The sequence below is a fragment of the Aquila chrysaetos genome, chromosome 19 (assembly GCF_900496995.4).
Source record: "Aquila chrysaetos chrysaetos chromosome 19, bAquChr1.4, whole genome shotgun sequence".
Classification (NCBI taxonomy): Eukaryota; Metazoa; Chordata; class Aves; order Accipitriformes; family Accipitridae; genus Aquila; species Aquila chrysaetos.
Window position 1 is genome coordinate 25,909,089 of NC_044022.1, and position 26,716 is coordinate 25,935,804.

General features: G+C 59.1%; 2 protein-coding genes across 3 annotated transcripts in view; both read left to right on the top strand.

The window, feature by feature from the left end:
* Positions 1-205: 205 nt before the first annotated feature.
* P2RY6 (pyrimidinergic receptor P2Y6) lies at positions 206-9,294 on the top strand. 2 transcript variants are annotated; one of them, XM_030043165.2, is made up of 2 exons: positions 206-296; positions 7,110-9,294. In XM_030043165.2, exon 2 carries the CDS (start codon positions 7,165-7,167, stop codon positions 8,155-8,157), a length of 993 nt encoding a protein of 330 aa, XP_029899025.1. In that variant the 5' UTR covers positions 206-296; positions 7,110-7,164; the 3' UTR covers positions 8,158-9,294. The 2 variants fall into 2 exon arrangements, with proteins under 2 accessions (XP_029899025.1, XP_029899024.1); XM_030043164.2 differs by lacking the exon at positions 206-296 and adding an exon at positions 4,627-4,730.
* A 2,504-nt stretch (positions 9,295-11,798) lies between these two features.
* ARHGEF17 (Rho guanine nucleotide exchange factor 17) overlaps positions 11,799-26,716 on the top strand; it is a 35,026-nt gene continuing 20,108 nt past the window's right edge. Inside the window, 2 exon segments of the mRNA XM_030042881.1 lie at positions 11,799-13,544; positions 13,546-14,793. Coding sequence (XP_029898741.1) covers positions 11,799-13,544; positions 13,546-14,793 — 2,994 coding nt within the window.

The window sequence follows — 26,716 nt, forward strand, 5'->3', positions numbered from 1 at the left end:
CCACCCTGTAAATCCCACTTTTGGGGTCGGTGGACACCCCCCCACGCACCCACCCTGTTCAATCCAGATGTTTGCCCATGAGGCCAAGCCAGCCCCTCAGCCCAGCTGTTCCTCCGCCCCAATCCAGCTGTGAGCCTTCTCCAGTCCCCTCCGGGACCCTCCCGCAAGGTGCCGGGGCCGGAGCGGGGCGGAACGGGGCGGCCCCGGGGCGGAGCGGGACGGGACCGGCGGCGGAGCGGCAGCGGGGCGGCCCCGGGCGCTGAGCGCCGCTGCCGCCCCGGCGCATCCCGCTGCCGGTAAGTGCCGCGTACGGGAAGGGACGGGATCGAGGGAACCGGGGCAGGATCGGACCCGGGAGGGGCAGAGGGAACCGGGCAGAATGGGGCTGGACCGCGTAGAGTGGGACCCAAAAGGGTCGGACCGAACCGGGAAGGATGGGACCCGAGAGGGTCAGACCGGACTGGGCAGGATGGGACCCAAAAGGGTCAGACCGGACTGGGCAGGATGGGACCCGAGAGGGTCAGACTGAACTGGGCAGGATGGGACCGAGAGGATCAGACCCAAAAGGGTCAGACTGAACCGGGCAGGATGAGACCCCAGAGTGTTAGACCGAACTGAGCAGGATGGGACCGAGAGGATCAGACCCAAAAGGGTCAGACCAGACTGGGCAGGATGGGACCCGAGAGGGTCAGACTGAACTGGGCAGGATGAGACCGAGAGGATCAGACCCAAAAGGGTCAGACCGAACCGGGCAGGATGAGACCCCAGAGTGTTAGACCAAATCGGGCAGGATGGGACCTGAGATGGTCAGACCGAGCTGGGCAGGATGGGACCCAAAAGGATCAGACCGAACCGGGCAGGATGGGACCCCAGAGTGTCAGACCGAGCCAAGCAGGATGGGACCCAAAAGGGTCAGACCAGACTGGGCAGGATGGGGCCAGACCAGGCAGAAATGGGCCCGAGTGTGTCAGACAAAACCGGGTCAGGATGAGACCCGAAGGTCTGACCAAACCGGGAAGGATGGAACCTGGGTACGTCAGACTGAACCGGGCAGGATGGGACCCAAGAGGGTCAGATCAAACCGTGCAAGATCAGACCTGAGCGTGTCAAACCGGGCAGGATGGGACCAGGCTGGGCAGAATCAGACCTGAGAGGCTCAGACCGAACCGGGCAGGATGGGACCTGAGGGGTTCAGACCAAACTGGGTAGGATGGGGCCAGACAGGACAGGATCAGACCCAAGCAGCTGAGACTGTCCCAGGCAGGATTGGACCTGAGCAGATCAGATTGAACTGGGCAGAATGAGGCAGAACTGGGCAGGATGAGGCAGAACTGGAGAGAACGGGGTCAGATCCAGAGAGCATCGGTGCTTCGGTCGGGCTTTGGGGTGCTCCCAAAGCCACCCCAAACGGTAGCTGCTGGACTTTGCTTTTAGGAAGGTTTAGCAGATTTTACCGCGGAGCAAGGCTTAAAATCACACCCTGATCCCCACGGCAGGGCTGGTGCGGAGCTCAGTGGGGTGGGTTTGCCCGGGTCCCTCTGCTCCCACGGCCTGGGGTGCACCCGGGATGCGCCTGCATCTCCCGGGGCATCCATAGGGATCAACCCCGTGCCAGAGGGGGTGTTACATGCAGAGTGTCCTCAAATCTGCTTGAGGGACCTGGTCTTCCCCGGCATCTCTGCTGGTGGTGCCAGGAGCCTTTATATATATCTCTATATATTTGTATATATATACATACAGATGTATAAATATATTTGTATATATGAGCATGTGTGCATAGACGTGTGTATAGAAGCATAGATATATTTGTATATATATATGGATAGAGTTATGTATATACATATGTGTGAGTCCCTGTGCTCGGAGACATATATTTGTTTATATAGGTATAGAAGTTTGTATATATGTGTGTGTGAATGGCAACATATATATTTCTCTATATATGTAGAGAGAAATGTATATGTGTGTATATATGTGTGTGGAGAACCATATATAAGTTTGTATATATATGTATAGAGGTATAAATACAGAGAGGCATATACATGCATAGAGGTATATTTATATGGAGAGGTGTATATGCTTGTATACATATATGTTTATGCACATATGTGCACATGTGGGTGAACATGTGGCTGTATATGTGCCTGTGTTTGTGTGTATATATGTATGGGTTTATACAGCCAGAGCCTCAGTGCTGCCAGCTGAGACCAGACCAACTCATTGCACCTTCCCTGTCCCCAGCACCTCCCATTTCCAGCAGGAAAACGCTGCCCGGGTTGCTCAGAGCACCCCTGAGATGCCGATTTATTTTAGAGATGGAGCACCAAAGGATGGGGAGGTGAAGGGAGTCACCCAAGGACAGAGTACATCAGTGGCAGAGCCACGCAGCATCACCAGAGGGCCTGTCCCTGCACCTTGTCCCCACAGGTCCACGTTAAGCACCTGAAAATGCCACTGTGGCCCAATTTGTCCACATCATTACATTTTGGGTCTTTGATAAATGGAAATTTCCCTTAAAACATCCAAGCCTTGGTCCTCAACCACCTTGGGGCAGGTGGGACATGTCCACGGGCACGTGAAGATGTTTTGGGACCAGGCAGGAGATGTCTGGGGACAGGGATGTTGTGGCTTCGGCCAAGCAACATGCAGGGCAGGAGCATCCCCCCTTCATCCCCTTTGAAATCTGCTGAGCTGGAGCTTTCACTTCCATCTCCGCCATCCCAGCTCTGCCATCAAGCCACCAAGATGTCCCCACCATGGTCTCCTCCCAAGGCAGGACAAACCAAGGAGGAAGGTTTCCAAAAGAGGAAGCCATCCCCCATAAACTATTTGAGCACACCAGCAGCCAAAATATTTTCCCAGTGTAGCAAGCTTGCAGAAACCCCCTTCATATTAATATCAGGGTGTTAATTAAAGCTAATTTCACTGGAGAAGGGCTTGCCTGAGATGGTTTGAAAGCACTTCTCTTTCTTAACCCCATTCCTCCTTCTCAGGCACATTAAACCCCCTGGGTAAGGGTGACCCCATCCTACAGAGCACCCCAACACCATGTGCACCCCTTTTTTCCCCCTGAAAGTCTCATTTGACAATGGATTTCACCTGGTGCCCATCACCATGGTGTCAGGGCACCAGGACCACGTCTCCATAATCCCAAGGATGTCTGCTGTTAGGGGAGGCTGAGTGTGGAGGCCACCCACCCCATCATCCCAAGGGCTGGCAGGGATTCCTGCAGTGGGTTTTGGGGGTGAAAAAAGGGACTTTTTGGATAAGCCGCCAGGCCAGATCATGACCCGGGGACGTGCCATGGGCAGAGCAGCAGGATGAGGACGAGTGTCTTGATGTGGTCTCATTAATTGGCAATAGTCGTGATTTATGGGCGATGGCAGGCTGTGGTTGCGAGGTTACAGGCCGTGGCAGGCAGTGGGTACAGCTGGGGTGGGGATTCTCTGGTGTCTAATAGAAAGGTTGTGCTCGGCACATCCTGCAGCTGGGTTTTTTCCTGGGATTGGGAGGGATTTTTCTTCCTCTCCTCCGGCTTCCCTATCCCTCCCAGTCTGGCAGCACTGGGGTTCGGTGCCCCATTTCCCTCTTACAAAGAGGTTTTTTTTGGGGTTAGGGAGTCCCTTGGTTTTTTGGCTGCTTATTGTATTTTTGGCTCAGCTCTTGCTGCAGATACCCTCCGCCACCAATGGCCTTTGTAGCCTTGGGCATGTCCTTATTCCCCCCCCCAAACACTCCTCCAAGGGGTGTTTGGGGCAGAAAATATGTTAAAATGGGGCGTGAACCACACTGGTTCACTTCAAAGCCAGTGCCTGTGCCTCAGTTTCCCTTGTGTGGCTGTGGCAGAAGGGGACAAGGCAACTGGAGCATCTTTTTCCTCTTGGTGCCACCATGCCAGGTGACATCCCTGTCCCCAGCATCTACCCCAGATGCCCACCCTAGGAAGGAGCCAAAAATGGGGGAAAAGACCCCAAAATCCATGGGTCTGGTGACATGGCTGGTGGCCTCAGCTGGCCACATCCTGACATCCCTGAGCCAGGTTTGGGTCACGTCCCCTGCCCTGGTGGCATTTGCCAGCTCTGGATGTCCCTTAGTGTCCAGGTACGGCTCTTTTGGAGGCGCAGTGTGGGCGCACGGGGGGGTGCGTGTCTGTGCACACGTGTAGGGCATGCCCATGGGGGTGTGCACACGCGTGTCTGTGTGTGTGCGGGGAGGCTGCATGTGTGTACAGGCAGCCCGTAGATGTGCGTAGGGGATCTATACACGCGGTGTGGAGCCGTGACGGAGCTCCTGGCGCAGGCTGTGCCGTGCCGTGCCATACCCATGCGGCCACGCAGCGCCCTGCGGTGCTGCGCCGTGCGCTGCAGTGCCCACCCCGCTGCGCGGTGCCATGCGGCGTCGTGCGGTGCTGCGCCATGCAGCACGGTGCAGTGCCCGCCCTGCCGTGCGGTGCCACGCGGTACCCTCGGTGCCTTGTCTTGCAGCACCCACCCCGCCATGCCATGCCGTGCCATGCCGTGTGGTGCCCATGCCGACACGCCATGCAGCGCGGTGCCCACCCTGCCACCCAGGTTTCTGTTCCCCATCGCCCCGGGGGTGCTGTCATGGGGTGGAAAGGGGAAGTGTTGCTCAAGAGGGTGAGCGCAGCACCCCAGGGCTGCAGATGTGCCCAGGTGCTGGGCAGAGCGGCAGGTCCCGGCACCCCGTGGCACCCCGTGGCACCCCAGCAGGTAAGACGCGCTCCCAGGTCCCCCGGGACCCCTCTTGCCTTGTCCCCAATGTCATGGTGGTATTCCTGCGAGGACGAGTGGGATGGCGGAGGCTCCTGTGGGTGCCCAGGGTGCGGGCTGGGTGGGCGCTACCCCAGCCTCGGGTCCCGGAGGAGGTTTGGGGGGGTCCCAGGGGACAGGGAAGTTCACAACCCTGGGGCACATATTGGCTTGGAGGTGGCAGAGGTGGGTGCTGGGACTGCCTGGGGCTGGGGTGACAATGGGGTGCCAGAGGGACTCAGCGGGGTGCAGGGGGGCTCAGCAGGGTTCGGGAGGCACAGTGGGGTGCCGGGGGGGCTCAGCAGGGTGAGGGGGGTGTCAATGGGGTGCAGGGGGTGCAGGGGGGCTCGGTGGGGTGCCAGGGGGGGCTCAACGGGGTGCCAGGAGGGTAGGAAGAATATGCGGCAGCAGGGAGAGTGGGAGGGGGACACACACTGATCTACAAGCCTGGAGCACCCCCAAAAATGGGAGAGCCTCGTGTGTGTCCCCAGCACTCTTCCCAAGCCTGACCCCATGGCCAGGCTGTGCTCTGGATCTGGTAAATCCCCAAAGACCTGAAATGGGGCACCACGGTGGTGCGAGCTAACGAGGTGGACCCTGGACTTGTGTGGTCTGTCCCCCCCCCCGATCCCCCTCTGCCCCATGCGTGTGGCTGGAGCTCGGCCACCCCCCTCCCTGCCTCAGTTTCCCTTCCCAACCGGCACAGGGACACTGGCCACCCCATTTCCAGGTAAGCTCGTGCCTGCCAGGCACTGGGGCTGCCGCGGGGGTGTGTAGGGGGAAGCGGGCGCTGGCCCCACGCCACCAGCCAGGGTTGCAGACAGGTCTGCCAGTGATGATGGAGGAAGCGAGAGGAGGAAGGAGAAGTGGCTCTGCCCACGCCTCCGAGCTGCTGCAACCTGGGAGCGTGTAGCACCCATGGGCGTCACGGCGAGGGACTCATCCAGGCGGCACGGCTGGGGTCAGGGGTCTCTTTGCGCTGTAGGACCACGTCTTCCACACTCGTCTCGGCCGCTAAGAAAAGCAGATGGCCCATTGCCCAGCTCAGAGCAGCCCAGAGGCCACGTGGATGGGCTCTCTCAGCCCACAAAACCCGAAAAACTCCAGGACCAGAGCGTCACCAGTCCTGAAAAGTAACCACAAAACATCTGTGGGTCGTGCCGGACCCTGTGCAGGTGGCATATCCTGAAACTCGGGGGACGCAGCCCGCTCGGGTGACCGGCCGTAGGGTTTTGGCACCCCCTGCAGAGGAGCAGGAAGCCATGCCGGCGGCTAACGGGCACGCCGTGCCGCAATTTCCTCTCCCGCACCGGGATGAGGGCGGTTTGGCCTTGTGCAAACCTTTCTACGGGGTGTAAGTGTCGCGGCAAGCGGAGCTGAGATGGTGGTCATCACGGCCACCGCACTGTCCTGTGTGCCACTGCCCCCCACGGTCCCTCTCTCTCCACCTTCAGTTTTCTGATGGACCCCTAAATCCATCGTCGTGGTTTAGAATCAGAATCACAGAGCAGTTTGCGTTGGAAGGGACCTTTCAAGGTCATCTCGTCCAACCCCCCTGCCATGGGCAGGGACATCTTCAACCAGACCAAGTTGCTCAGAGCCCCGTCCAACCTGACCTTGAATGTTTCCAGGGATGGGGCATCAACCACTGCTCTGGGCAACCTGGGCCAGTGCTTCACCACCCTCAGCATAAAACATTTCTTCCTTATTTCTAGTCTGAATCTCCCCTCTTTTAGTTTAAAACCTTGTCCAATCGCTACAGGCCCTACTAAAAAGTTTGTCCCCATCTTTCTTGTAGGCCCCCTTTAAGTACTGGAAGGCCGCAGAAAGGTCTCCCTGGAGCCTTCTCTTCTCCAGGCTGAACAACCCCAACTCTCTCAGCCTGTCCTCACAGCAGAGGTGTTCCAGCCCTCTGATCGTTTTTGTGTCCCCCCTCTGGACCCGCTCCAACTGGTCCCTGTCTCTCCTGTGCTGAGGACCCCAGAGCTGGACGCAGAACTGCAGGTGGGGTCTCACCAGAGCGGAGCAGAGGGGCACAATCCCCTCCCTCGACCTGCTGGCCACGCTGATGGTGATGCAGCCCAGGATACTGTTGGCTTTCTGGGCTGCGAGCGCACATTGCCGGGTCATGTCCAGCTTTTCGCCTACTGCTACCCCCAAGTCCTTCTCGGCAGGGCTGCTCTCCATCCCTTAATCCCCCAGCCTGTATGGATCCCGGGGGTTGCCCTGACCCAGAAGGATGGGGCTATGGGGTCACACACACCGGTCCAGGTTCATCCTGACAGGGTGGATGTGACACTACATGGCCAAGTCACCAACTGTCCCCTTTGTCATTCACAGGCACTGCTGAGGGGCCACACCAGCAGAGAGGACATCGACAGGGAGGATCGCTGCCATGGCCAACTTGACGGCCCTTGTGGGCTCCAGGAGGAACTTGTGCACCTTCCATGAGGAGTTCAAGCAGGTCCTGCTGCCCCTGGTCTACTCGGTGGTGTTCACGGTGGGGTTGCCCTTGAACGCTGTGGTCATCGGGCAGATCTGGGTGGCCCGTAAGGCGCTCACCCGCACCATGATCTACATGCTGAACCTGGCCATGGCTGACCTGCTCTACGTCTGCTCCCTCCCGCTCCTCATCTACAACTACACCCAGAAGGATTATTGGCCTTTTGGGGACTTCACCTGCAAATTCATCCGCTTCCAGTTCTACACCAACCTACACAGCAGCATCCTCTTCCTCACTTGCATCAGCGTCCAGCGGTACCTGGGCATCTGCCACCCCTTGGCCTCGTGGCACAAGAAGAAGGGGAAAAAGCTGACGTGGCTGGTGTGCGCCGCGGTGTGGTTCATCGTCATCGCCCAGTGCCTGCCCACCTTCGTCTTTGCTTCTACCGGCACCCAGAGGAACCGTACTGTCTGCTACGACCTGAGCCCACCAGATCGCTCCGCCGCCTACTTCCCCTACGGCATCACCCTCACCATCACCGGCTTCCTGCTGCCCTTCGTGGCGATCCTCGCCTGCTACTGCAGGATGGCCCGGATCCTGTGCCAGAAGGATGAGCTGATCGGCTTGGCGGTGCACAAGAGGAAGGACAAAGCCGTGCGTATGATCATCATCGTGGTCATCGTCTTCTCCATCAGTTTCTTCCCCTTCCACCTCACCAAGACCATCTACCTGATCGTCCGTTCCTCGCCCAGCCTGCCCTGCCCGGCTCTACAGGCGTTTGCCATCGCCTATAAGTGCACGCGTCCCTTTGCCAGCATGAACAGTGTCCTCGACCCCATCCTCTTCTACTTCACCCAACGCAAGTTTCGCGAGAGCACCCGCTACCTCCTCGACAAGATGAGCTCCAAGTGGCGGCATGACCATTGCATTACCTATGGCTCCTAGGTGAGGACAAGGGCCACCTCGGTGTCACCGGGACTGGGCATGGAGCAATTTTGGCTTTAAGGTCCATGGAGGAGAGATGGCTTCAGTTGGGGACATGCTGGAGGACAGGAGGATGGCATCTCCCAAGTTCTCAACACTTTCATCCCATCTCCAACCTGCAGTGGCGCAGTATTAACCCCATCACGGCACAGATCCTGTGTCCTCTCTCTGGCTCAGTTGCTCAGTTTGAGCAGCTTAGCACCATGTTTCTTTGGTGGCCGAGCCACCGATGCAATAAAAACCACTGGTGGGACCGTGGAGAACACACTGGGACTGTGGAGGACACGGTCCCTGGCTCAGGGCGAGCTGCTGGGGGGCAATTTCTCCCCCTTCTCATTTAAAGATTCCCTGATGGGGGCATGCAAAGGCTGGGGAGGGTTTAGTTCAGCTCATACCTGTTTGGGGAACATGGGGCCGTGTGTTTCTCTAGCTCAAGATCAGTGTCATGGATGTTTTCTGGGGTAATACTGGGACAACCCTAAGCACCCCCAGCCCCAGAAGGGGGCCACACCAGTAAAAGACATGGGCCTGCTGGTACCACTGGAGCTGCAAAACAGTGGGAAAGCATCCCTGGATAGACTGGGAACTGGGAAGGGAGACATAAGGGCAACTGGGACACCCATGCTGGATTTCCCACCCAAGTGATGACCATGGGCTGGGTGAGACACAAGCCAGCGGTGTTGTCACCTGCCTGGGGACCTTCAGCATCATCCGGGTCCAGCTCCCTGCTTAGCCCACCACCCCAAATCTGGCCCATCCTGGCATCCTTGGCATCCTGCTGTCACCTCCTAACCAGGATCCACCAAAATCAGAGCCGGCACAGCCAGACACAATTCCCGGAGTCAGGAAACCCAGGCTACCGAGCTACTCGGTGTCCTTGGCCATGTCACCGCATGTCTCACCGTTGGCTTGGCCTCCCCACCACCCCCAGGCTGCGTTGGGGCTTGAGCTTTGCTCCCCGCAGCCTCCGTCGGGATGCTGCTCCCTCCCGGCAAGGAGGGATTCGCTTACGTGACACGGGGTGGACATACCACTAATCGCTCTGCGAGTCTTCTTTAACATGTAGGATGTATAGAATAAACATCCCTGCCTTTTTCAGATGGATACGTTCACATATATGCACCCACTATATATACATACACGTTATACATCCAAGCAGGGGAAGGTTTGTAGCCCAGCACAGGCTATGCAGCGCAGATATTCTCTGCCCTGCATACACTATATGTATCTATACAGTGTATATATGTATATATAGTATACATACATATATATATAGGGATCACTGTTTTGCTGCATTTCTCGCAGGTTGGCTGTGCGTAATAATCACGTCTAACTTGATTTAAGCAAATTGCTTCAAATCTCCAGGGATGAGCATCCCCCTGGCTTGGCTGCCTGCACCCAGCCAAGCGCACAGCTTCATCCCACCTCGCTCCCTGCAAGCACACGGCATCTTCCTCGGGTACCCGACCACCCAAGGACCTCAGCAGGATCCAGGGTTGGTGGTCCCAGTGTGGCTCCTTGTTGTCGTGAGGATGAGGAGGGTGTCCAGCGTGGTCATCAGCTCTTGGATGATGCTCAAAGATCTTAGCGTCACGGCGGGCTGGAACAGAGAGGGTTTCTGTGATGGCATTAGCTCAAACCACCTGGTTTTGCAGGAGTGGTGGCCGTGTCCTGGTGGGGAGGACCATGCTTGGTGACAGTGACTTTGGGCTGGGGCACAGAATGGGATGGAGGAGGCAAAGCCAGCCCCGGGCTTTCCCTTGGCCGGAGCTCATCCACACCAAAATCTCCTCCGACGTATTTTTGGGGTCCTGCAATGGAAGGGCAAAATGCTGGGGGGGGGCGGTGGGTGGTGGGACAGTCCCAGCCTGGTGTCCCCCTCTTCCCAGACAAAAAGAAGGTGACAGGGTGGGAGGCACCAGGCCACACCGCCTGGACCCAGGAGAGGGCGCAAAATATTTAGATTTGGAGAAATCCAGCTGGGTCTGTGGGTGCCCACCCGGCTCCAGGGAGGGATGGAGGAGCCCTGCTCCGTCGCACCACCCCGTGCCTGGATAGTACCCATGGGACAAGGTGGCCAGCCAAAATTGATCCACAATAAAGCTCTGAGGGGAAAAAAATAAGCAGCTCCCCAAAAGGCTGGTGGTGGCTGCAGGGACAGCGTGGGCTCAGGCGGTGACATCCAGCCGCTCCAGGATGCCCTGATGAGGTCCCTGATGGTGGAATCACCGATTTTGGATGGTTTTAAGCGTAGGAGACACACGGAGCTCCCTTTGGGTCTGACCATGTCCTGCCCGGCCTTGGGGTCCTGTCAGCAATTCTGTTGGTACCACCAGGCCTAGAAGCCAGGGTGATGGGCACAACGGGGCACCTTAGAGATGGGGTGGGTGCTTCCAAACATCTCCTTCGCTTGTGAGATGCTCAACACCAGCAGCCTAAGGACCAGTTCCTACAGCACCAAGAGGAGATGAAAAGCGTGGCTCTTCCCAAAATCCCATCCTTAATGCCAGGTGACGATGGGGACATCATGGGGACATCGTCCTTATGGCTGGGAGACACCCAGCCCTGGGGGAACCAGGGGAGGGTGGCGGGAGGGAAGGGAGAGCCAGGGAAGGAATACCTGCCGGGGCGGTGCAGCTCACGGCATCGCCAGAGGCGCTTTTTAGGTCCTGAAAAATGCGTTTACAGGGGGTGTTGGATTTTTTTTTAATCACCACCAGGTTTTTTGTGCCCCTGGGACAGAGCCAGCACCGTGCTTTATGTGGGCAAGACACCCCTCCAGCCCCATCCATGCTGCCAAGGCCCCAGCTCACCCACCAACCATCCCAGCCACCTTCTTCATTTTTCACATCACCAGCGATAAATCTGCTGTCTTGGGGGAAAAGGGGTTATGGGCTGCAAATAGCAAGCGCTGACAAGCGATGCTAAAAACCCACGAGAAAGTCTGTTGGCGGGGCAGTGCGTCGCAGGAGGATTTTGCAAGTTGGGAACAAGGTGTTCTGCCTTCCCCGAGATGAGTTGCAAAGCAGGGGCTGGAGAAATCCACAGCAGAGGGAAGGATCTCTCGCTGGCACCCAAATTCTTGCTTACTTATCCTGTTTTCCCCTAAAAAAAAAAAAAAGCTGGGAGGGGATGGAGGGAAGGGGATGAAGGATGCGGGGGGGGCGGGGTGTGAGGTCGTCCTGCTCGGCCTGGGAGCGGGAGGGCAGCTCTGCGGCCGCCTTCTCCCCCCCCCCCCCCCCAAAAAAAAAAAAAAAATTAAATTAAAAAAAAAAAAAGGCAAAATCTCCAACCATCCCCCCACTGCGGGAGGAAACCACGCCTCCGGGGAGGAAAGTTTATTTGAATGCAACAAATAAAAAAGCAGGGGGTGAGGGAGGAGGAAAAGCCAAAAAAAAAAAAAAAAAAAAAAAAGGCGGGGGGGGGGGGGAGGCGAAGAGAGAAAACAAAGCGGGAGGGATGAAGCCCGCTGGCAGCCCGGAGGAGGAGCGGGGCCGGGCGGTGCCTGCGGCGGGGCCGGGGCCGGGGCCGGGGCCGGGGCCGGGGGGCGGCGGCGGGGCCGGGGGGCGGGCGGAGGCGGCGGCGGGGGGGGGGGGCAGACAATGGCGGAGGGGGGCAGCGGTCGGGGGGTAGCGGCGGGTCGGTGGCTGCTGCCCGCCTCCTCCCCGCCTTCCTCCTCCTCCTCCTCCTCCTCCTCCTCCTCCTCCTCCTTCTTCTTCTTCCCGGGTAGGAAAGTTTCAGCGTCGATCGCGGAGCAACAAGCGGGCCGGGCTTTTGGCAGCCTGGCCCCTTCGGTACGGCAGCTTTCGCTTCGTTTTACCGAGCCGGAGCCGACGGGCCCGGTTCATGCCGGGGCTCAGCCGCCGTCTCCGGCTCCACCGCCGCCACCGCCGCCGCCGCCGTCGTCGTCGCCGGGCCCGGGCTTAAACGCGGAGCCGCCGCGTTGGCCCAGCGTCCCGGCGATGCGGAAACTCTTCGGGGAAAGCTGCCGGCAACCTACGGGGGGAACGGGGAATGGGACCGGGAATGGGCCCGGCAACGGGATGGGAAACGGGAACGGAACCGGGAGCGGGAGCGGGAGCGGCCGGGGAGCTCCCCCGCCGCCTCCGCCCCGCAGCCGCGTCCCGCACCCGGCTCTCCGTTCTCCCCGCGGAGCTCCGCCGGAGCCCGGCCCGCATTCCTGGCATAACTCGGCTCGACCGCAACCACCCTCCTCCTCCCCGTCGCCCCGCTCCAACGGGGAGGATGAAGCCACGGCGTCCCGTTCTCCCCGCGCTTCGTCCGGCAGCGAAGGCGAAGGGCAAAGCGGCGCCCACCGTCACCGCGTCGCCCGGAAGAAGAAGAAGGAGAGCGGTGGTTGGGAGAGCCCGGCGGATGGCGGCGAGGCCGAGGCCGAAGGCTGCGGGCGGGTGGTCGCCCGTCATCCCTTGCCCGTGGTGGCCCGCGTCTCCAAGGTGAACATCCTGCCCTTCGGCAGCCCCGGCGGGTCGCGGAGCGGCAGCCGTTACTCCAGCACGGAGACGCTGAAGGAAGAGGAGCAGTTTGGGGTCTGTTGGCCCAACCAAGGACGGACTCTCCAGCCGGGTTACGGCGTCTATCGGTCGCCCAGTTTCGGGACGAGCGACGGCCTGGCGTGGGGTCAGCCGGCGGTCCGCATCCGTCCCAAGCTGCCGCAGGGCACGGCCAAGGCAAAACCGGACTTTGGGAGCGAGAGCCTGCACCAGCCGGGGCTGGAAGGGGAGCGGGCCAAGCACCGCAAGTCCCTGTCCAACCCCGACATCGCCACCGAGACCCTGACCCTCCTCAGCTTCCTCAAATCAGACCTCTCGGAGCTGAAGGTGAAGAAGAAGGGGGTGAGGATCGGCCTTGACGCCGGCTCTGACGGCTGCTCCGGCATCGCTACCCCCTCCCCGGGCAGCCGCAGCGCCGCTCAGCCCCCCAACCGCTGGGCGCCGGGCGAGCGGCCAACGCTCAAGGACCTGACGGCCACTTTGCGTCGTGCCAAGTCCTTCACCTGCTCCGAAAAATCAGGGACGCGGCGGCTTTTCCTACAGAGCACCATGAAGCAGAGCTCCTCCGAGCTCCTCCTGGCCACCGCTGATGGCCAGGACCGGGTGGCTTCAGATGGGGGACAGCGGGGGGACGAGGATGCCCTCCCCATGGTCATCCAGGACCAGTACATCCAGGAGGCGAGGCAGGTCTTTGAGAAGATCAGCAGGATGGGTTCCCAGCAGGACTACGGCTTCACGGCCGAGCAGAAGGACAGCGGAGGTGTGGAGGGCGCCGAGGTGGTGGCACCGACGGGGACGACGGACGTGACCCTTCGGGGACGGGCGGAGAGCACGCGGGTGTTTGAAGGAAGCGGAGTCGGAGGAGAACCTCGCTCGCAGGAAATCCGTGGAGGAGCTGTCGGGTCACGAGTCGAGCGTGACGGACGAGGGCATCGTCACGGAGCCGGAACCCGTGGGGATGCCCTTCCAAGACCTGCACGAAGCCGTGGATGCCTGGACGCTGCCCAACGCCGGGCCGGCAGCCGGTGACACCGAAACACCATTGCCCGCTCACCCGGCAGCGGCCGTTGAAGACCTTCCATCTGGCAAATCCGAGACACCGAGCACCCCCGGCAGTTTGCGCCGCCGCCGTAAGTTCCCCTCGGCAGGTACCAATGGGATGGAGGGTGGCAGCGAGGGTGGCACCGAGCCCTACCGCTCCCTGAGCGACCCCATGCCCCACCGGAGATGCTCGGTGGCGGAGGAGGCGAAGAATTTCTCCGTCGACAGCAACCTCCTGGGCTCGCTGAGCACCAAGGCGGGCATCCCCCAACCCGCCACCATTGCAGGCAGCGCAGGCAGCGCAGGCAGCGACCTGTCACTCGGCAGCGATGGGCCGCGGGACTACAGCAGCCTCATCCGAACCATCGTCAGCCAGCCCGGCGCCATGGCTAAACTCATCGACGAGAAGGGCAACGGCAAGACCATCAAGAAGAAGTCATTGAGCGACCCCAGCCGCCGCGGTGAGCTGCCGGCCGGCGCCTTCGAAGGTCCCGGTGAGGCCATCAGCGAGCTGGAGCCCAGCATCCCACCGTCCAGCAGCGAGCCCATCCTCTCGGCACAACCAGCAGCGCCGGGCACCGGCCGCGGCTATGGCTTTGACCCCAAGTTGGCTGATGTGTTGTCCCCTCGCATTGCCCGGCGCAGCTCCAAGAAGCGCTCCAACCGCGCGGCTCACCAGGAAAACCAACCGCCGCCAGCACCTACCGTCCACGCCAAAAGCCGCCCGGCCACCAAGCACGTCCGTCACACCAGCGAGCCCGCCACCTTCGTCCCCATCACCGTCCCCGAGCCGCTTGTCCCCTCCGGCCACCACAGCCACCTCCCCGCACCGGCTGCCGCCCGCTCGCCCGGCAAATCCTTCCCGACCCTCCAACCTCCTTCGCTGGAGGATGTCACCAAGCGGTACATGCTGGCCCTCAACTCAGGTGACGCGTCCCCCGGTCCTGGGGATGGACCCCGCTCTCCACCCGCTGCCCCACAGCCCCGGCTGCCCCGGTGCCCACGGCCGCCCGACGAACACGGCCCCAGGACCAAGCCGCAGGTGGTAAGTGCCCGTCCGTCCTAAAACCACCTTCGTTTCACGCGGTACCTGACCCCTCCAAAGCGTTGGTGGCTTTGGGGGTGCCTCGCGTGTCCCTCGTTGGGGACAAACGCCCATCCGTGGATGCACTGCCAGATGGCCAAGAGCCTTCCCAGCCCTTCCTGGCAGTTGCAAGGGGATGAGCTCTTGTTTGTAGGAGCGACTCCCCCAATAAAAAGGCGATTTTTGGGTGGGAAGAAGCGGTTTTCAGGTTAAATAGCACCAAGTTTTGGTGGAAGGTGTTTTTATAGATACATACATATTATATGCTGTATTTATATATAGCATCTCCCGGCAATGCTATCTAAGTCCCGGTAAACGGGTGTGCTCTTGGCCAGCCCCAAGATGCTGAACCAAAAATTGCCTTTACCTTGGTGGGGAGGGATTAAATGGTCCTTTTGCTTGGGATTCCCCATGTCATAGCCCTTTTCGAGCAAATTGGCATTTTTCCCCCCCAAAAAATCACCACCCCTCTGCCCGGGACCATGGGCCTTGCGGTGCCGGCGGCGTGGGAAAAAAGGGGAAAAATATTCTTGTGCATGCACCAACTATTTTATCAATGGGTAAAGTTTTATCCTGTCCGCGGAAGAATTAATGCTGTTTGGGGGACGCAAAGGCGGTTTGCTCACCCCGAAGAGCGGCCGCGGGCTTTGGGGTCTTTCCCGGGGTGGGTTTTTGGCATTGCCGGCCCCTCGGCTGTTGTTTGAAGATGGACTTGGGTTTCCATTGCTTCGGGTGTTTGTGCCAGGAAGGGCTTGGAAGCGCCACCTCCTCCTGCGGCACAGCAGTGCTGGCACCCACGGGGCTTTTAATAGCTCCGGGCGAAGCCCAGAAATACCCGTTCCCGTGGGGGATGAGGCGAGAGCTCACAGGAACGGGGCTGGCAAGGCTCTCTCGCCCTGCTTCGATGCCGATTTAAGAGGACGGGCTGGACCGTTCCCTTCCGACAGCCGCCGGCAGCCAAGCGTGAAGTCCCCAGGGCTGAGCCCGGCGGTGTAACCCTTGCTGGCCGGGGCAGAGCCATGTGGAGCAGGGGTGTTTTTCTTTGCACGCTCCCAAAATCCAGATCCCTGTGGCATCATTCCCCCAAGATATTCCCTTGGGAGCAGGCATCCCTGCAGCATCTTCCCCCAAGATATTCTCTTGGGGTCAGGCATCCCTGCAGCATCTTCCCCCAAGACATTCTCCTGGGGTCCAGCATCCTCACAGCATTATTCCTTGAAGGTATTATCTTGGAGTGCAGCATCCCCACAGCATCTTTACTCCAAGATATTCTCCTGGGGTCCAGCATCTCTGCAACATCCTTCCCCCAAGATATTCTTGTGGGATCCAGCATCCCTGCAGCACGGTTCCCCCAAGATGTTCTCTTGGGGTTGGGTATCCCTGCAGCATCATTCCCCCAAGATATTCTCTCAGGGTCCAGCATCCCTGCAACATCATTCCCCCAAGATATTCTCTTGGGGGGCTCTGCCCCTCATCCAGCTCCTTCTCCGGCTGTTGTTCCCATTGCCGTTGGTGGCCAAGAACGGGGAGCTCTTGGCTCCTGCGTAAAACATCCTTGGAAATAATTTGGGGTGAATTTTGCAACATTTTTGTCTGATGTACCAGTTTAGAGTGAGGTGCTTGTCCTCTCTGATCTCAGGCTGAAAAGTGCTATTGAAGCATCGAGCGTTATAATTAAGCAGGGTAACGAGGAACCTCCCGGCGCCGTGGCTGGCGGCACCATGGGGACAACAGCAGGTCCCCAAGGCAAGGCAGTGCACCCGGCGGCATTTCTTTATAAAGAAATATCTCTTACTAAATTATTAATATGTTTATATAATACATGGTTTATATTAATAATTTATAAAGTGGTATTTTTTATTCAGGCAGCTCCCTGCGGTGCCCCAGGGACGGTGCCCACCCCATGATGGCCCCAGTATCAGGGACGCTCTGCTGACCCGCACCCCAATACATCCCCCAACCCTGGTCACTTTGGGATCATTTCGGGTGGATTTTTACCAACTCCAGCACTGGGCTCTGGCAACTGGGAGCCCAGTTTGGCCAAGCATCACCTCGGGGACATGGGCCACCCCACGGGGCTGGACCCCGGGGATGCTGCTCCTTACCTTGCTTGAACCCGCCAGCCTCGGCGAAGAGGGTGCGAATTTTCCCTTTTAAGGGCAACGCCGCAGCTGTATCTTCAAATCTCTCTCCTGCCTTTGAATTTCTTTGTGCTGCAGCCATAACATAACTGAAACCAGGGTTTTTATTTCTCCTTTTGATTTATTATATAGTGGAGCTGGGATGTTTTATTTCAGATGGCACCAGCCTTGGCTGGGGGGGTGGAGGGGGACCGAGCCCTGCAAGGGAGTTGCTTTAATTATAGGCAAGAGCATCGAGGACCGGATATAACTTGGCACCAGGACGGCTGGCTGGGAGCAGAGATTTACGTGCTCCCTGACGGATGGCAAAGAAATAAGCTTTATTTTTTATTTATTTTTTTTTCCCCTCCCTAACTCAATGGAGAGGGCCGGCGTCACAAGGTCGGTTGTCTGCTTGGGGAAATGGTCATTGTTGCTTGGGGATTTGGGGACGTCGGAGCATCCATCCTGCATCGTGGTGATGGTCTGTCTGTCCTGGTGTCTGTCTCCAGCAGACGATGCTGGGAAGAGATTAATAATGGGGCCTGGCAAGTGTGTGGCGATGCTCCCCCAAAATATTCTCTCCCTAGATATATCTTGCTCCTCCAAGATATTCTCTTGTGGTTGGGTATCCCTGCAGCATCATTCCCCCAAGATATTTTCCTGGGGTCCAACATCCCTCCAGCATTTTCCCCCCCAAGATATTCTCCTGGAGAACAACATCCCTGCAGCATCATCCCCCCAGGGTATTTTCCCAGCCCCCACGGTTTGGTGGTGGCTTTGGCAGTGGTGAGCACTGCCGTGCCGGCTGTTTGCCGGGTTCGGCTGCCCGGCACGTCCCGGCTGCGAGAGGTAACGTGCTGTTCTCCCTCGGCGGCAGGACTGTTTGTCCTGGGTGCTTTCCAGCGATCCTCCATGGGGCTGATGCCGGCCAAGCCGTCCTGGGTGCAGAAGAGCTCCTTCACCTTGTGTCTGATGCCGGGCATGAGGCTTTTAATTCCCAGGAGATGTTAGCAGCACGTCCTGCTCCGGCACACAAGCGCGGGTGCTGCAGAAAGAAAGGATGCTTTCAAGAAAACAAGTTAAAAAATCCCCAAAACTCAAGATAGAAAAGTTTTTCTGCATCCAGCACCGCATAAGCCGCTGGGATGGGCAGCACACGTGTGCATACCCATGGACACGCATGTGCAGCAGACCGGCACCGAGCAAGGGTGCGTTTAGGGTGCATTTGGGGTGGATTTGGGGTCCATTTGCTGCTTGGTGAAGGTATGAGCAGGATGCCAGGCTGGCGACCCCTTGGATCTTTCTTTCCCCCATGGCCGAATCCAGCATGGGATGGAAAATTAGGTATGTTTGCTGCCATGCTCTGTTTGTTGACTTAGCAGCAGTCAGATTAAACAGGAAAATATTGATTTAAATATAGCACCTCGCGGGAGCGGAGGAGCCGTGGGAACGTGGCCCCCGGCGCCCCGGCCGCTGCCTTCCCCACCTGCTGCTCCCCAAGCGGGGCGGCTGCACCCCGAAAAAGTCATTGGGGATGGAGGGGGATCCCCAGAGGCAAACATCAGGGTCACGTTCCCAGGGACGCTTGCGTAAAACTCCCCCATCCCTCCTGACCATCCTCCCTCCGAGCTCGCCCCGGCATGGCTCATCGTCCAGAAGCTCGCCCTTGCTTTGGGGACAGCTCGAGGGCCGGATCCGTGCACCGGCCACGTATTCCTTGGCCAAAGTTTAGCATCTTTGGACCTATTTATCCCTCCATTCCCTTTCCGTAAATCTCCATAGAAACCAGGTTTTGGGCCACGGCTGGGAGTTTTCTCATTTTTTGGTGTTACTGGAAATCTATAATTAAAGCCGTTGCGGGGGGAGGATGGGGACGGGTAAATCTTGGCTTTCCTCTTGCAGTGCCTGCGCCGATGATTTGCTTGGGTTTTGCAGCCCTGGTTGCTCCGTGCTCAGCGAAACGCTGGGGTGGGGGGAAACTGAGGCACGCAGGCAGCCTCCACTGCCCTTCGGAGGGACCTTGGAGGTGGGATGCAGCGAGGAGAAGTTGGCCGGCATCGGGGGGACCCACAGGTGATGCTACCTATCAGTGGCACGGACCAACACTGGGACCACCGGCACGGGGCCAAGCAACGTGGCTGGGGGGCTGGACCAGCCCAAATCCCCTTAACTCTGCCCATTTTTGCCTCTTTCCTTCCCGGGTGCCAAAATCACCTTAAATCTTCCCGTCTTTGCCCTTTCCCTTCCCCAGTGCCAAAATCCCCTTAACTCTGCCCATTTTTTAGTCTTCCCTTCCTCAGTGCCAAAATCCCCTTAACTCTGCCCATTTTTTAGTCTTCCCTTCCTCAGTGCCAAAATCCCTTTAACTCTGCCCATTTTTGCCCCTTTCCTTCCCCGCTGCCAGGGTTTTGAACGCCCCTGGGTGACACAGAGGACATGTCTGGTGTCACCCCGAGCCACCCACCTTGCTCCTTGTTCCTCGTCCTCGGTGCCTGCCCTGGCTTTAATTAAAAGCCTCTAATTAATTAGGCAGCGGACTCCAACAGAGGGGATGGACCAGCTGGGATACACATCCTTTGAGCCCAAACACCCCAGCGTAGCACCCCATGGGTGGGGGGGTGCCCTGTGATGGTGGCCGTGGGGCCGGATCCAGCCCCGGAGCGAGAGGGTTAGCGCTGGGCTGAGCTCGGTGCCGGGGGCTGGCCTTGGCCCGCAGCCGCCTGGCCCAAAGGTCAGGTTTTTGGCAGGATGCCGGGGCTGCGACGAGGGTGGGAGGCTGGGACGGGTTCGGCGTGAGCTCCGCTTCCAGCCCGCGGAGAGACCCACGGCCCCCCGTGGGTGCTGGGGTACACGTGCAAGAGGGGTGCACGGGGAGGTCCCTGGTCCAGGGGTGCGCAGTCAGGGGTGCGTGGAGAGGTCTCTGGTCCAGGGGTGTACGTGCGAGGGTGCACGGAGAGGTCCTTGGTGCAGGGCTGCATGTGCAGGAGGTCCCCGGCTGCGGAGGTGCCCGGGCAGGGGTGCGCAGGGAGGTCCCTGGTGCTGGGGTGCCCGTGCACGGGGAGATCCCCGGTGCTGCTGTCCGTAGGCATCCCTGTACAGGGAAATCCCTGGTGCTGGTGTGCATGCGCATCCCTGCACGGCGAGGTCTGCGGTGCTGGGGTGCATGGGATGGTGCAGGGGTCCACATGCAGGAGGTCCCTGGTTGCAGGGGTGCACATGCAGGGGTGCACAGACAGGTCCGTGGTGTTGGTGTGCGTGTGCAGGGGTGTATGGAGAGGTTGTTGGTGCAGGGGTACACGTGCAAGGGTGCACAGAGAGGTGCCTGGTTGCAGGGCTGCCTGGGCAGGGGTGCACGGTGAGGACCCTGATGCAGGGGTGCGCATGCAGGGGTGCACAGAGAAGTCTCTGGTTGCAGGGGTGCACATGCAGGGGTGCACGGGGACGTCCCTGGTCCTGCTGTCCATGTGCATCCCTGTACACATGCATCCCTGCACGGGGCGGTCTGTAATGCTGGGGTGCACGTGCAGGGGTGTATGGAGAGGTTCCTGGTGCAGGGATGCCCATGCAGTGGTGCATGGGGAGGTCCCTGGTGCTGGGGTGCTGGTGCAAGGGTGCACATGCGGGGGTGCACTGAGAGATCCCTGGTGCTGGAATGCACGTGCAGGGGTCCGGAGGGAGATCTCTGATGCCGGCGTGCACATGCAGAGTTGCATGGGGAGGTTCTGGTGCTGGTGTGCACGTACAAGGGTGCATAAGGAGATTCATGGCGCTGGTCTGCACACACAGGGGTGCACGGTGAGATCCCCGGTGCTGGGACGTACGTGCAGTTGTGCACGGGGAGGTCCTTGTTGCAGGGGTGCACGTGCAGGGGTGTACGGGGAGGTCCCTGATGCTGGTGCAAGGGTGCGTAAGGATGCATAAAGAGATCAGTTGTGGCAGTTTGCATGTGCAAGGGTGCGTAGGGAGATTCATGGTGCCGGTCTGCACACACACGTGGATGCACAGGGAGATCCCTGGTGCTCATTGCACGTGCGGGGGTGCACAGGGAGATCAGTAGTGCCACTGCTCACCTGCATCCTTGCACGGGGAGATCCCAGGTGCTGGGGTCCATGTGCAGGGGTGCAGGGGTAGATGCGGTGTGCTCTGTGTGCAGGGGTGCACAGAGACATCGGTGCTCCTGGTGCACACAGCCAGCGATGCACAGGGATGGTGCAGGGCTGCACCATCACCGTGTCTGCATCGCACGGGCCGTTCTGCATTTCTGGGCAGCCTGCCTGCACGCTGCCTGCATGCATGCACAGGGCTTCATGCCTGGTCTTTTCCATGCAAAATCGCACGCCTCCGAAGCTTCTGCTTGGAGGAGGGGGCCTCCATCTCCGATCTGTTCTTGCAGGGGAAGCAGCAGGTCGGCATCTCTGAGATGTGCACGTGCGTGGTTGGTACCCTCCCGCCAAACTCAGCTGGGATGGAGGCTCAAAACTTCCTGGGTCATGTTGCTGCGGCGTTAGTCTGTCATTGCAAGGGTTAGGGGACTTAGAGCCTTTTCCAGGGATATTTCCGAAGTGGGAGGTTTCCCGCGAATGCAGAGCCCTGTGTGATGGGAGGGACCAGAGAGGTGACGTGCCAAGGTCTCCCCTTGCTGTGACTTTGTTGCTGAGCTCCATCACCCGTGTGGCGCAGGCAGGTCCCGATGGGGCAGTTCCCGCAGCTTTGGAGCTGCAGCAGGGAATTCTCCTAAATTCAGGATGGAGAAGGTGGTGCCGTCACACGAAGGGAAGATACAGCTGGGCAACATTGGGGTTTGGTCTGTATAGTTTCTTCCCCTTCTCCCAGGGCTTTCCCCTGGAAAATGGGGGAGGAGACTCCCTTCCTCCCATCCTTCCATCCATACTTCCTTCCATCCATCTCCATCCATATATACATCTCTATCTACCCATCTCCATCCACCCATCTCCATCCATCTCCACCCATCCATCCATCCATCCCTCCATCTCCACCTATCTCCACCCATCTCCTCCCATCTCCATCCCTCTCCATCCATCTCCATCCACCCATCCGGCCATCCCCCCTCCACCGATCCCTCCTCCACTTATCTCCACCACCCATCCCCACCACCCATCCAAGACAACAGGCCCCACTAACTATATAGGCATGATTTTCAGAGTGGGCATCATCCATCTTCCAGGACATCTCCTCCTGAAGGCATCAAGCCCAGCTTGCACAGACAGAACCCACTAAAGCAAATATATTGCGATTTCCACCATGGTGTTTCTAGGCCAGGATGTGTCCAGAGAAGAAAAATCAGCCACTTCCACTCCCTCTCCTTCGACGTGGCTCTTTTTAAAGCTCTGATGGTTGGTCCCCGTGGGGCTGTTTCTCTGGGCTCCCTTGGTTTCCATGGAGAGGATGGGTGAGGAATTTCAAAGGGAATGGCTCCAGTAAATGAACTCTTCTCTAAAAATAGCGTGTTTGCTTTTGGGTCTTTGGGAACTGCGGCCCGGCCAATGGGAGGGAGAACGAAAATCAGTATCTGGGTAAAAATATTCCAGTAACTTGCTCTTCGTGCAAACTCCCGTTGGAGCTGCTCAGCTTCCGGGGAACGGGGGGCTGGTCCCAGTCCCTGCCCGCGCTGGTACCAGTTGCTCCGTGACCACCGTTACTGGTTGCAGATGGGGGTTGTCCCCAGGCTGCATGTCCCCCTGTGCCTTATATAGATTATTTTAAGTTGAATCCCTTTAACTTGACGGGTAAAAGGCTTGATGGCAGGAACATGGTGGGCTTGTGTGACCACCATGTCCTGCCATGTCCCAGAGCCCCTGGACATGTCCCTTTTTGGGAACCAGGGGATGGCCACTGCCACCTTCCACCCCACCGGTGACATCCAAGACACCAATGAACCTCACTAGGACACCTCTGCGTGGATGTGCTGGGAAAAAGACATCTGTGGTAGTGTCCACCACCAGGTTTCCTCTGGAGGAGTCACCATCCCAACATGGGGACGGCTACCACCAGCTCCCCTCTGGAGGAGCCACCATCCCGACATGGGGATCACCACCACCAGGTCCCCTCCAGAGAAGCCACCATCCTGACGTGGGGACAGCCACCACCAGGACCCCTCCAGAGGAACCACCATCCCAACATGGGGACACCAGCATCCCCACATGGTTCCTGGGGCTGGCGAACGTTTCCTCGGCGGTGCCGTGGAGTTGCTATTTGTGACCGTCTGTTCCCGAGCCCTCCGGTACTCTCCAAAAAAAACAAGAAGGGAGTTGTTTGCATGGGAAGATTGGCATCTCCAAGCCCGGGATATGGTTTCCTGCTTTTTTTAGCTGGAGTAGCAGCAGACTCGTCGGCCTGCCCTGATTTGGCATCCTTCTTCTTGCTTTTTTTTTGGAAGGGTTTCATCCTGACCCCTCGGCAGAAACGCCGTCGCTAGCGGTAGGGGATCGGGTTTGGTCCTTTATTTTCTTTTTGGTTGCCCAAAACCCCGGTGAGATGGGATGTAGATGGCTCAGAGCCTCAGTAAGCGGAGAGGGGACTCGTCCCTTGGTCGTCCGAACCCGGCGCAGGTCAGTAGATGCTGAAACGCCCTTTTTTCGCCCCCACCCTGCCCCGGGGTGCCGCCGTGACAATGACATGGCAGGGAAGGCGTCACCTCTCGCCTCGCCGTGACGTGACGTGGGATGTGGGCGTTCCTGGCGAAGTCCGTGGTCCCCCCCCCCCCCACCGGCTCCCTGCCGCCCCAGTTGCAGCCGTGCTGGGCGAGGGGACCCACTGAGCATGGGGTGCTGCGGGGCCGGGTGTCTGTGGGGCACGGGTGATGCTGGGGATGGAGGCTGGCATGGGCACAAAGGGGGTCTTCTGGTGGTTGTACCCAGGCTGCTGCCAAGGGCATGGATTCAGGAAGAGGGGCATGAGAAGGACCAGGGCAGGGGCACAGCATGGGCTGTTCAGGGCTCCTGACTCCTGTATGTCCACCAGCTCCTGGGTGCCCATGGACTCCTGGGTACCTGTTGGCTCCTGGGTACCCATCAGGTCCTGGGTGCCCATCAGCTCCTGGGTATCCGTCAGCTCCTAGATGCTTGTGCATTTCTGGGTGCCCATGGACTGCTGGTACCTGTTGGATCCTGGGTGCCCATCAGCTCCTGGGTGTCCATCAGCTCCTGGATGCTTGTGGATTTGTGGGTGCCCATGAACTCGTGGTACCTGTCGGATCCTGGGAATCCATCAACTCCTGCATCCCCATGCGTTCTGGGTGCCCATTGACTTCTGGGTGCCCATGGACTCTGGATGCCCATAAGCTCCTGGTTTCTGTTGGCTCCTGGGTGTCCATCAGCTCCTTTGTGCTTGTTGATTTATGGGTGCCCATGGACTCCTGGTACCTGTTGGATCCTGGGCATCCATCAGCTCCCGGGTGCCCATGGGATGCCCATTGGCTTCTGGGTGCCCATGTGCTCCTGGGTGTCTGTTGGCTCCTGGGTGCCCAACAGCTCCTGGGTGCCCATGGACTGCAGGGTAGCTCCTGGGCATCCATCAGCTTCTGACCATCCATCAACTCTTGGGTGCCCTTTGGCTCCTGGATACCTCTTGGTTTCTGGTGCCCCTGGAATTGTGGGTCCACATGGAGGCCTGGATGCCCATCAGCGCCTGGTGCCCATCAGTTCCTGGGTGCCCAGTGCCTCCTGGACGCCTTTTGGCTTTTGAGTACCTGTCGGCTCCTGGGTACCAATCACCTGGTGCCTATCAGCTCCTGGGTGCCCTTTGGCTCTTGGTTGCCCAGGGACTCCTGCCCTCCATCACCCCCTGGGTGCCAGCCCGGCACCCTCCTGGGTACCCCAAGTTTGCTTGCACCCCCCTCACCTGGATCCACACCCCATGCCACCAGGCACCCAGGACACCTCCTACCCACGTGTGCCGGGCTGGCACCAGCGGCGATGCCAAGGGGTACCAGCATCGGGCACCCTTCTCCTCCCTGGCTTCCCTCTCCCCCCCAAAATCCCAGTAACCCTTGCTTTTGAGGTGCCGCGGGATGCGCCGGCAGCGGAGGATGCTGGTGGGGGATCCAGGGATGCTGGCGAGTCGGGGGGTGGCATTCCCCCTCGCCCGGCGGGTGCGGGGCCAAGCGTACTGGGAGGCGGCGGAGAAGGAGCCGGGGAGGGGGGGGAGAAGAGCGCAGCTGACCTCAGCATCTGGAAAGCTGCGCTCTTGGGCCGCGGCCTGCGTGCCGAAAACCGGAGGCAAAAAAAAACCTTCCATATTTGGTGAAAGCTGCTCTAGGGCTCGGCAAAGGCTGGCCAGCAAGCCCCCCGCCGCGCCCTGGACGGCGGCGACATGAGTTTTGCAAGGGCTCTGCAAATGCGCCGGCGGATGGATGGTAGCGGGGGGTGGGGTGGGGGGGTAAATCGGGGTGATCATCGCAGATCGGGTGGGAGGGGGGCGTGGGGACGGGGGGGGACCCATGGGGTGCTGCCAGCAGTGGAGAGAGGGTGCCCTGAGATGCACCAGCATGACCCTGAGCCTCATATTTTTGGGGGGGGGGGGGGGGGAACCCTTTGCACCCCAGCTCTGGTAATGCAAACCCCGATTTCAAGTGAAAATCCCATGGGAAAAGCCCTGCGACGCATTTAGAGGATGAATTTTTGTTGCTTTGGGAAATGAATCTCCTGCCGTCTCTCTGCTCCCCATCCCACTGGCACCAGTCCCTGCACTGCCGCTCACCAGGACAGCACCAGGATGCCCAGCATCCTTCCACCCTGCCCTGAAAAAATTGCTCCGACTCCTTTATTTTTTATTCCTGGCTTTTTCTCACACTTAAAAAGCAGAATTACAGCCAGGCCATGTCCTCCCGGGATGAATCACCGCAGCCGAGAAGTCAAAGAAGGGAAAACAACTGAATTCTCGGCACATCAGTTTGGGGCTGGAGCCGCCCTCCTCCTCCTCCTCTTCCTCCCCATCCTGGAGGCGGTTGTGCCGCCGGGTTTCTCCATGGGAGCATCCCTGAACAAATCAAGGCTCCTCTGCGAGCTGGGAGCCTGGGAAAAACCACGACCGAGGGAAAAGCAAACATCTCTAGCCCCAGGACTGCGAATAAACACGGGAGTATTATTAGTAACCGAAGCGGAGCTGAATCAGAGCTGCTGATTTATGCTCTTATTTCCTTTCAAGAAGTTACGCTTTGGAAAGTGGCTCGGACTTTTCTTACCCGTGGGAGAAGAGCGAGCGGCTGGGCGGGAAGGGGACGCAGCCGCGGACGTGATGCTGTCCGGCGTCAGCCTGGCTTGGGCACAGCCCCTCTCCTGCGGCACAGGTCCTTGTGTTCCCCTGGGACGTGGTGGGTGGTTTCTCCAGGACACAGGGCCTGGTGGTCCCAGGGATGGAGAGGGCTGGTACGAAGGGATGGGATGACTGGTGTTCAGGGATGAGGAGACTGGCACCAGGGATGCAGGTGACTGGTACCCAGGGATGCGGTGACACGCTCTGGGAAGGAGGTGACTGGTACCCAGGGATGCGGTGACACGCTCTGGGAAGGAGGTGACTGGTACCCAGGGATGGAGGTGACTGGTACAAGGGATGGATATGGCTGGTATCCAAGAATGGAGGTGACTGGTACCCAGGGATGGCAGTGGTTGGCACCCAGGGATGGGGTGACATGCCCCAGAAAGGAGGTGACTGGTACCCAGGGATGGAATTTACTGGTACCAGGGATGGCGGTGGCCGGTACCAGGGATGGAGATGACTGGTACCCAGGGACGGCAGTGGTT